Source organism: Onychomys torridus, chromosome 1 (genome assembly GCF_903995425.1).
Source record: "Onychomys torridus chromosome 1, mOncTor1.1, whole genome shotgun sequence".
Lineage (NCBI taxonomy): Eukaryota > Metazoa > Chordata > Mammalia > Rodentia > Cricetidae > Onychomys > Onychomys torridus.
Window position 1 is genome coordinate 12,257,046 of NC_050443.1, and position 10,964 is coordinate 12,268,009.

At 40.9% G+C, this 10,964-nt stretch overlaps 1 protein-coding gene across 1 annotated transcript; it reads left to right on the top strand.

Annotated features, from left to right (window-relative positions):
• Window positions 1-27: 27 nt before the first annotated feature.
• Window positions 28-8,734, top strand: LOC118589086 (carcinoembryonic antigen-related cell adhesion molecule 1-like). Its single transcript, XM_036196026.1, has 3 exons — window positions 28-160; window positions 3,397-3,582; window positions 8,451-8,734. The coding sequence occupies exons 1-3, from the start codon at window positions 28-30 to the stop codon at window positions 8,732-8,734; spliced, it is 603 nt and encodes a 200-aa protein (XP_036051919.1).
• Window positions 8,735-10,964: the final 2,230 nt, after the last annotated feature.

A 10,964-nucleotide genomic window follows, 5' to 3' on the forward strand; every position in this document is an offset into this window, starting at 1 on the left:
GGACATAGTCTCAGGATCACTAATAAGATGAGGATTTCCCAGAACAACAGCACCCTGGAAATAGTCCCTGCCAGGAGGGAGGATTCTGGAGATTATCAGTGTGAAGTATCCAATCAAGTCAGTGCCAAGAGGAGTGACCCCATCCATGTGGACATAATAGGTGAGTGACCTCTCCTCCCTTGTTACTCCATGTCATTGGGGGTGGGGGCAGTTTCTTTATCAACAGAGTTCAGAATGGGTCAAAGTCACAAGGATAAAAACATGGCTTGAGATACAAATACAGCCAACTTGGTGAAAGATGCATGTTATTCTCACAATAACACACCAAGCAAGGTGTGCACAGTGCTGCAGGCCTTTAGCCCAATACACCAGAGGCAGAGACAATTGGATCTCTATAACTTCCCAACACCCCCCGTCTTTGTAGCCTGTTTCAGGTTAGCCAGAGATACATAGTGAGACCTTGTCTCAAAAGAGAGAGAGCATGAAGCAGGAGGCAGAGAAGTACAAGGCCAGCGCAGATTAAATTGTGAGACCTGGTCATTAATAACAACAATAGATGTCAATATAGCAAATAGAATTGCAAAGTGATAAGAGTTTAGGGTCTGAGTTGCACAGACAACCTTCAGAATCTAGTAAAAATATTCATGTTACTCTATACCCTACACCACACAATCAAATTTTCTTTAGATTGTTTCCAATACCTAATATGGGTACTGCATATAAACTAGTCTTACTCTGTTGAATACAGGACAAAGATATGAGGAAACAATACATTTTTCATTGCAGACATACTTTTCCAAGTAGATTGTTTTCAAGGTTTCCTTCCTTTTACATAAAATCCATAGATAGAAAGGACCTGTATTGAGTTTCTTACTACGTTTGAGTATTTATTCCTTTTGTATGGTTGTCCCCCGCCTAGTGTGTGGAGGTCATAGGATAATTTGTGGGGCCAGGTCTCTGGGGATAGAGAATTGAACTCAGATAGGTGAGCAAGCCATTTATCTGGTAAGCCATTTCCCTGGCCCACACTGTTTGTGCATTTATATCCATGTGCCAGTGTGGGTAGGTACTGCAAAGGAATATGCCAGGCACTCTCGTCCCAACTGAGCCATCTTGGTGGCCCATATACTGCGTTTCTTATCCTCATGCTCCTTGCACAATATTGATTTTTCTGATAACTCTTTTGTGGAGTGCAGTAGTATTAATAGTAGTAGTAGTAGTAGTAGTAGTAGTAGTAGTAGTAGTAGTATGTGTGTGTGTGTGTGTGTGTGTGTGTGTGTGTGTGTGTGTGTGTGTGTGTGTTTGATTCTTAACTATTGAGCTATCTCTTTAGTCCCATATACCAAATACATGGAGAGATAGCTCAATAGTTAAGAGCCTAGCAACTCTTCCACAGGTAAAGGGTTCAATTCCCAGCACCCATATGGCAGTTTATTACTGTCTGTAACTGATGTTCCAAGTAATTCAACACCTTCTCCTGTACTCCTCAGATACAAAACATGGGTGTGGTGCAGAGACATATAAGCAGCCAAAAAGCCCATATGATGCATCTGGCATCGTAACAAAGACATCATTCAAAATCCAATTTCAAGGTGCTTTCATCCTGTCTCCTGACTTTCAGCTCTGATCCACTTTAGGTCTTTGATCCATGTAGAGTTGATTTTTGAATGGTGTTAGGTGAAGTCTTCACTTCATTCTTTTACCTGGATATCACATCTTCCCAACATCCCCTGTTTAACTATTATACATCCATCATTGAACAGTGTGAGCAGCCTGATCAAAACTCATCTGGTCACAGAGGGTCAGATGGACAGCAAGAATGCCTTCCAAGCTTTGTAACTCAATAGGACAACTCTGTTTCACACCAATTAATTCAAAATAGCCAGCAGAAATGAATGTTTTTTTAACATTAATAGTGACAGATGAAATGCTGGATGTGCCAACTGTGCATTTCTGACATACATTATAATATATATGCAAAACTGTCCCATAAACACACATATTTATCATATTAACTAATCTTTATTTTAATCAAGGTCAGTGTGCATGAGCAGTTCTGGGAATTCCAATTCTTTGTTACTGATCTGTACGTCAGTAGTAGACTATTTTGGTTGTTGCAGCTTTATACTAAAAATGAAATCATGTAAGATGTCCTGTAATTTTATTCTTGTTTTTATAAGAGATTCTTTTAAGGACAGGTATGGTGGTCCTTCCTTCTAATCCCAGCTCTTGGGAGCACAGACAGGTGAATCACTGGGAGTTTGAGGCCAGCTTGATCTATATAGTGAGTTTCAGGACAGCTAGAATGGACGCTTCTATTTCTGTGCAAAATGCCACTGGGGTTTTGATCTGATGTGCATGGAACTGTTAGACTACATTGAGGGATTTTATCGTCTGTTAAAATAATGTTTTTCAGGCAAGCTGACTTACACATGTAATTCAGCCACTCAGAATCTGAGGCAGGAGTAGCATGTTCTAAAAGAGCCTACCACAGCCAATTCAAGACCAGCCTGATTAATTTAGTGACATCCTGTTTCCAAATAAAAATTAGAAGGCAGAGCTTAGAGTATAGCTCAGTGGTAGTGCATTGCACACCATGCACAATGCCGTGGGTTAAATCCCAGTACTACAGAACAACACTAATTATGAGATGAAGTCTTCCAACCCATCAACCCCAATGGCTGTCATTTCTTGTCCTCTTTCATCATCTCTTATTTGTGAGTTTGTTGAGTGCAAGTCTTTTATCACCTTGGCACAGATAATTCTAAGTATTTTATTGTTTTTGGTTCTTTCATAAATAAATACTTTCTTCATTTCCTTTCCAGTTGTTCACTATTAAGGCTGGGACTTGGGCATGGTCAATTCATTAACCAACCAATTTACTCGTTTTTCTCATTTAGTTCTGAGAACTTTCTGTACAATGTTAAGGATTTTCTATGAACAAGTTCCTGTCTTCTACAGATATCTTTAGAATCTCATAATTGGGCACCTTCATTTCATTGTCTAGGCTAATGGCTTTCTGTAGCACTATTAAGAGTCTTTTGAATACAAGTGGTCACAGCAGTATCCTGTGTTCTTCCTGATCTTAGAGAGAATGCTGTCAGTCTCCCCACTGAATATGATGTTGGTTGTGGGTTTCCATGTGTGCCTTTGTTACACTAAGCTGGTCTTCCATCCAGTTTCAGTGCTTTTTTTTATCAAAGTTTGTCAAAATTTTCAAGTTCTTTTAAATTCAGTCATATTGGTTATACAGCTATTAGATTTTGTTTCTTTCACGCTTCCATCTCTAAAGAATCCAGGTTTGTAGGAATTAGTCCATTGTGTCAGGGCCACACAACTGTTATCAAAGTGAAACCACTGTAACATAGGTGCTAAATAAAAATGTGTGCCACACAGAACTACACCCACCTGCACAGTACTCTTGGTTTGTCAATGGAGAGATCCAGTCCTCCTCCCAAGAGATCTTTATCCCCAACATCAATACTAGTAATTGTGGATCCTATTCCTGCCTCATCTATAATGTTTTTCCTGGGGTCAATAGGACCACAATGAAGCAAATTACAGCCTTTATTAAAAGACATGGTATAGTTGAAATTGGGAAACTTAAAGATTTTTAAAATGTCATGGGTGAAGTGAACAATTTATTATGCTAATATTCATTATATTTAGCCTGTTTCTAAACATATCTTTATACAGAGAATTTGATCATTTATAAGATGATAAAGCTTTAAATTGTATCCTAATAACTATCTTTAACATCTCATAATTTATATATGACTTATCCTTAAGAATGTACACTTTAATTCGGCCAATCATGTGCATTTTTACAATGACTACGGTGTTAAGCATGTTTTTGTTTTTTGATTGTGAGACATGGTCTCACTAGATACTCCTGGCTGGACTGCCTGGAATTCCCAGAGGACTGGGATCAAAGGTGTGCACCCCCATTCCTGGCCCATAAGCATTACTTTTTAGTTTTATTCATTTTTGGTTTTTTGATACAGGGTTTTTCTGTGTATCCCTTGTTGTCTTGGAACTCACATTGTAGACTTCTAGCATGGAACTCACAGATATCCATATGCCTCTGCCTCCTGAGTGCTGGGATTAAAGTCATGTCCACCACATGTGAACAATTTAGAATTTCTTTTCTTTTCCTTCTTTTGCCCCCCCCACCCTAGAAGTCGGGTTTCTCTGTGTAGTTTTGGTGCCTGTCATGGATCTCACTCTGTCGACAAGGCTGGCCTTGAACTCACAGAGAACTCCTGGCCTCTGCCTCCCAAGTGCCTGGAATAAAGGCATATGCCAGCACCACCTGGCTCCCACAGCATTTCTTTATGTTTTGTTCTACTTAGCTTTCCAGTTACTGTGATAAAATGCCACAACCCAAACCAACTTGGTAGTTGGGGATTAATATAACTTTAGTGGATTGATCAGAGTCTGTCATTAAGGTAAGTGCAGGCAAGAACCAGGTGGAAAGCTTCCAGACTTGCTCAGCTGCTTTTCTTATAGAGCCCATAAGAAAGGGGCTATCTGCACGAGGATAGCACCGGGTCCTCCTCCACCAAACAGTAATTAAGAAAATGCCTTGCTGGCCATTGTGATGGAGGTGATACCTCAACTGAGTCTTTATCTTTCCATGTGAATTTCGTCTGTCAAATAGACAAAAACTAATCAGCATGTCTCTTTCTTTAAAAGGAATGTCAGGTCTTTTCCTTCTTTTTGGATTGAGCTGCTTGTTGTTTTATAGTTTCCATTGTTGAACTGTGAGAATTCTTTATATATTTTGGCCCACGTTCATATGCACAATATATAACATTTTTTAATGCTTGAAAGTGGTCTTTCCACTTCCTTGATCCTTGGCCTATTACTTGTTAATAGTACTTTAACTGGCATCTCAGATATACATAGAATGTACAAGTAGAGTGTGATCTTTGATGTCTGTGTACAAGACAGAATATTTAAGTCAACAATTTAACATCTACTACCCCATTTATTTCCATTTTTTTTTTGTTTTTCAAAACAGAGTTTTTCTGTGTAGCTTTGTGTCTTTCTGGAACTTGATTTGTAGACTAGTGTAGCTTACAAATTACAGAGATCCACCTGCCTCTGCCTCCCGTGTTCTGAGATTAAAGGCATGCACCAGCACTCCACGGCTTTATCTCCAATTTGTTATGGTGAGACATTGGAAATATTTCTTGGCTACTCTGACATATACACTGCCATTGACTACAATTCTCTATGGGTTACTTCTAACCTGTACCTCTTTCCAATGTGATATTTACATATTGCTTCCAACAACTGCTTGGTGTTGCTTTCCCACAGCCAGTTTAGCCTTATGAATTTTTGTATGTATGTATGTATGTTTTATTTATTTGTTTGTTTGTATGTTTGTTTATTATACAGTGTGCAGCCTGCATCCAGAAAGAGACACCATATTTCATTATAGATGGTTGTAAGCCACCATGTGGTTGAAGGGAATTGAACTAAGGACCTCTAGAAGAGCTGCCAGTGCTCTTAACACCTGAGCCACACTCCATCCCGTGTTCAGGGATTATTTCCTGCAAAAAAATACTAGTAGACACTGCTTGGTGGAAGGTCAGGTCATTGTAAACATTTAAGTTTAAATTATGGGATTAGCAATGATAATTTACCTTGTGTCCTATAATAGGACACCTGTGACCCAGCCTGACCTAAACTCAGGCAGATGCTGAGCTGTGTGAGATCTCTGACAGGCTGTCAGGTTTCTCAGAGAGGCTCAATGGGAAGACTAATCATAACTATCTGAAGGACAGCCCTGAAAAGCAGAGGCTGAGAGGACTCTGGTTTACACACAGCAGGGGAAGTCAGTGTAGCTGGAGGGACCTGAACCCTGTGTCTCAAGATAGGCAATGTGTGAGTGAGGACCAGGAGATAAAATGAGGTCTATGATTCCAAGTCTTGAATTTGACCATTGCCAAACTCTGCAACTCAGCTCACTCATGAGAAACTCCAGGTATTCCCATACTCAACATAGGAGTCCCCACTATTTCTGAGCACTCAGCAACTCTATCTGCGTGTAATTTGCTTCCTGCCTGATTATGTAAGGATCTTGGTCAGCTGGAAGATAAGAGGTTGTCTCTGGTTGTAAGAGGCCTTTGCAAGAATCAGAAGTACCACACATGGCAAACATCTCTCTGTGGTCAACAGAGTAATGCTACCCAAGCACAGCATCACAACCAACAATTCCAATTCCATTAATGTGTGAACATAAAACTCAGAATATAACCTACCTGTGGAGGATCAATGACCAAAGCCTCTCAGAAGAGGACAGGCTGAAGCTGTCTGAGGACAACAGGACTCTCACTTTACTCAGTGTTGTGAGGACTGACACAGGACTCTATGAATGTGAATCTGGAGCACAGTGGTTCCCTCCCCTAGTCACCCATTCTCTCTGGACATTACCTGTAAGTATTATCTGTTTCATCCTGGCCACAACTGCTTAAATACAGAGGGCTAGATCTACTACACTCGGTCCCAAGCCCCTTGAGTTCAAGACAAGGAATTTTCATACAGATATCAAGGCTGCCAGGGCTTCCTGTACCAGCCCAAGCATATGTGGACAGGCTCAGCATTGAGCTTGAAAGGGCTGCAGGATCTTCTCCTGCCTAGAGAAGCTCAGGAAGATGGAGACATGGGATATGTCAGACTCAGTCTCAGTGCACACAAGAGTGTGCAGTGGGGATGTTTGTGTGTTGTGCTTGACATAGATTAGGGTTGTGCATGCTGCATGAGAACTCTTCTGCTAATCTGCACTTCACCTCTGGGTAGGACCTGACAAATAAGGTTAAAGCACAGCTCAAAGAGATACTATGTCCTTCTACAGACCAGGATTTCCCCTTCCCTCTGTTGACAGCATGTTTGACTTTATTCTGTTTGCTGCAGATGGTCCAGATGTCCAGATCATATCTCCCTCAAATATTCATTTCCATTGAAGGACACAGAGATGCTAACACACCTCCACAGTTCACTTGGTTTGTCAATGGAGAGCTCCAGTCATCCTCCCAAGAGCTCTGTATTCCCAACATAAATACTAAGGATAGTGGATCTTATACCTACCTTGTCTCTAACTGTCACTGTCCTCAGTAAGACCACAGTCAAGAACATTATAGTCCTTAGTAAATGGATCTCTGAAATATCAGCAAGAGGTTTGGAGTGAAGTCTTTAGCTTTCTGAAATATCACAGAAGCATTTAATTTCCTGCCTATATCTATGAGAACAAGAAAACCTCATTCTTCCCCCAAGCCTTCTGCTCCATCCCTATGTCTAATGGGCTCCTAGTTCTCTGATTTCTGGCCTATAAGGGTGAAGCTTGCAATGTGAAGAGCAGGTTCTCTGAGCCTTGAAAAGCCATGGTTAGGAGAGCCTCAAGGTCAAGATTTCTTTCTGTGCCTAACATAAGCTTTCCTGTCTCCTCCATTTTCATTTTATGACCTTCATGACCTACAAGGAACACCCAGGGCTTTCAACTGTGCTCACATTCTTATTCTCCAAATTGGAGGAGAATATTCCCTACAGATGTAAATTAAACCTCTTCTCTCACGTCTGTTCCTGTCTCATGGGTGGGGTGGCTGTCTCAACTCTGACTCCTAGGGATGGGAAGAGTGGGTGGAGAAGGTGCCTGAGAGCCCTGTTCTGAGTCAGGGTGAACCATGTCACTGACAGTTGAAGATGTTCTTTTGCTTACATTTCTCAAGGTTCAAAAAACTAATGTCAGCTGAGTGTGGTGGCACACACCTATGATGCCAGGACTGAGGATGTAGAGGTAGGTAGACAGGGTGAGTTTGAATCCATCCTTGTCTACAGAACAAGTTCCAAGTGAGCTAGGATTGTACAGTGAGACCCCGTCTCAAAACTGTCAGTACTGAGCATTAGATTGGCAGGCTGTGGTCAGCACTGAGACTATTCACTTCTACTCTGTAGTATTTAATCCATATCCATAGGGCAGGAAATTCAAGTTTTCTACAAACAGAAATTCTTCAGTTAGGGAATTCTCCCAGTCCTGAGGTCCAGCCTTTAACACCCTTAAGATTAGTTAGGCCTTCTTAACACTATGACAATTTTTTAAATAAAATTTAAAGGCTATTTCATAAAGGTTGGACCTGACTACTCACACTCACAAAAATGTGAGCAAGAATTCCACAAATATCATTTAGAAATACATTCCTCCAACAGTGAGATTTCTGGACATGTGGGCTGAAGAAGCTCCCAGTTGGAATTTACACAAATACCCTGAGTCAGGGTCACTGTGGGTGAACTTTTGTCGGAGTAAGATTCAGCTCTTTCCTTACAGGACATATCCTGAACATGTGATCTTTAGAGGGCCCCTTCATTCTATGGGCTCTGTGAGCTGGCTGAGATCTCTGAGTGTGAAGGACTCTCAGCTGGTCCCCCCCTCTACTGTTTATTCACAGAACCAGTGACTACACCTTCCATCCAATTCACCAACAGCACAGTCGAAGACCTGACCTCTGTGTTCCTGAAGTGTTTGTCAAATGACACTGGGATCTCAATTCATTGGCTCTTCAAAGGACAGAGTCTCAGGATCACGAAAAGGATGAGGCTGTCCCAGAACAACAGCACCCTGGAAATAGTCCCTGCCAGGAGGGAGGATTCTGGAGATTATCAGTGTGAAGTATCCAATCAAGTCAGTGCCAAGAGGAGTGACCCCATCCATGTGGACATAATAGGTGAGTGACCTCTCCTCCCTCTTTACACCATATCATTGGGGGTGGGGGCAGTTCTTTATCAACAGAGTTCAGAATGGATCAAAATCACAAGGATGAAAACATGGCTTGAGATACAAATACAGCCAGCTTGGTGATAGATGCATTTTATTCTTACCGTAACACACCAAGCAAGGTGAGCACAGTGCTGCATGCCTTTAACCCCAACACACCAGAGGCAGAGACAGTTGGATCTCTATGAGTTCCCAACACCACCACCCCTGTCTTTGTAGCCTGTTTCAGGTTAGCCAGAGATACATAGTGAGACCCTGTCTCAAAAGAGAGAGAGCATGAAGCAGGAGGCAGAGAAGTACAAGGCCAGCGCAGATTACATTGTGAGGCCTGGTCATTAATAACAACAATAGATGTCAATATAGCAAATAGAACTGCAAAGTGATTAAGTGTATAGGGTCTGAGCACACAGACTGACCACCTTCAGAATCTAGTAAAAATATTTATGTTACTCTATACCCTATACCACACAATCAAATTTTCTTTAGATTGTTTCCAATACCTAATATGAGTACTGCATATAAACTAGTCTTATTGTGTTGAGTACAGGACAAAGATATGAGAAGACAATATATTTTTCATTGCAGACATACTTCTCCAAGTAGATTGTTTTCAAGGTTTCCATTCTTTTATATATATTCCATAGATAGAAAGGACCTGTATTGAGTTTCTTACTATGTTTGCATGTTTATTCATTTTGTATGGGTGTTCCCCACCTAGTTTGTGGAGGTCATAGGATAATTTGTGGGGCCAGTTCTCTGGGGACAGAGAATTGAACTCAGATAGGTGAGCAAGCCCTTTATCTGCTAAGCCATTTCACTGGCCCACACTGTTTGTGCATTTATATCCATGTGCCAGTGTGGGTTAGGTACTGCGATGGAATATGCCAGGTACTGTCTTCCCAACTGAGCCATCTTGGTGGCCTATATACTGAGTTTCTTATCCTCATGCTCCTTGCATAAGACTCTTTTTTCTGATAACTGTTTTTTTGTGGTGTGCAGTAGTATTAATAGTAGTAGAAGTGTGTGTGTGTGTGTGTGTGTGTGTGTGTGTTTGATTCTTAACTATTGAGCTATCTCTTTAGTCCCATATACCAAATACACGGAGAGATAGCTCAATAGTTAAGAGCCTAGCAACTCTTCCAAAGGACAGGGGTTCAATTCCCAGCAACCTTATGGCAGTTTACTACTGTCTGTAACTGTAGTTCCAAGAAATCAATACCATCTTCTGTCCTCCTCAGGTACAAAACATGGGTGTGGTGCAGAGACATAAAAGGAGCCAAGAGGTCCATATATTACACACCAATTAATTTAAAGAGCCAGCAGAAATGAATAATTTAACAAAAATAAAAAGTAACAGATGAAATTCTGAATATGCCAACTGTGCATTTCTGACACACATTATAATATATATGCAAAACTGTGTCCCATAAAAACACATATTTATCATATTAACTAATCTTCAATTTCATCATGGCCATTTGCATGAGCAGTGCATGTCTGGGATTTCCAATTCTAAGTTACTGATCTGTATGTCTGCCTTTATGTCAGTAATAGACTATTTTGATTGTTGCATCTTTGTACTAAAATTATGAAATCATGTAGGATGTCCTGCAATTTTATTCTTGTTTTTTTCAAATTACTTTTAAGGCCAGGTATGGTGGTGCTTGCCTCTAACCCCAGCTCTTGGGTCGAGAGACAGGTAGATCTCTGGGATTTTGAGGCCAGACTGATCTATATAATTAGTTCCAGGACAGCTAGAATGGACGTTTCTATTTCTGTGTAAAATGCTACTGGGGTTTTGATCTTATGTGCATAGAACTGTTAGACTACATTCAGGGATATTGTCATCTATTAAAAAAAGTTTTTCAGGCAAGCTGGCTCATGCCTGTAAATCCAGCCACTTAAGAAGCTTAGGCAAGAGTAGCAAGTTCTAAAAGAACCTACCACAGCCAATTCAAGGCCAGCCTGATTAATTTAGTGACATCCTGTTTCCACATAAAAATTAGAAGGCAGAGCTTAGAGTATAGCTCAGTGGTAGTGCTATTGCTCACCATGCACAAAGCCCTGGGTTCAATCCCAGTACTGCAGAACAACAGTAATAATGAGATTAAGTCTTCCAACCCATCAACCCCAATCGCTGTCATTTCTTGTCTTCTTTTATCTCTTATTTGGTAGTTTGCTGAGTGCA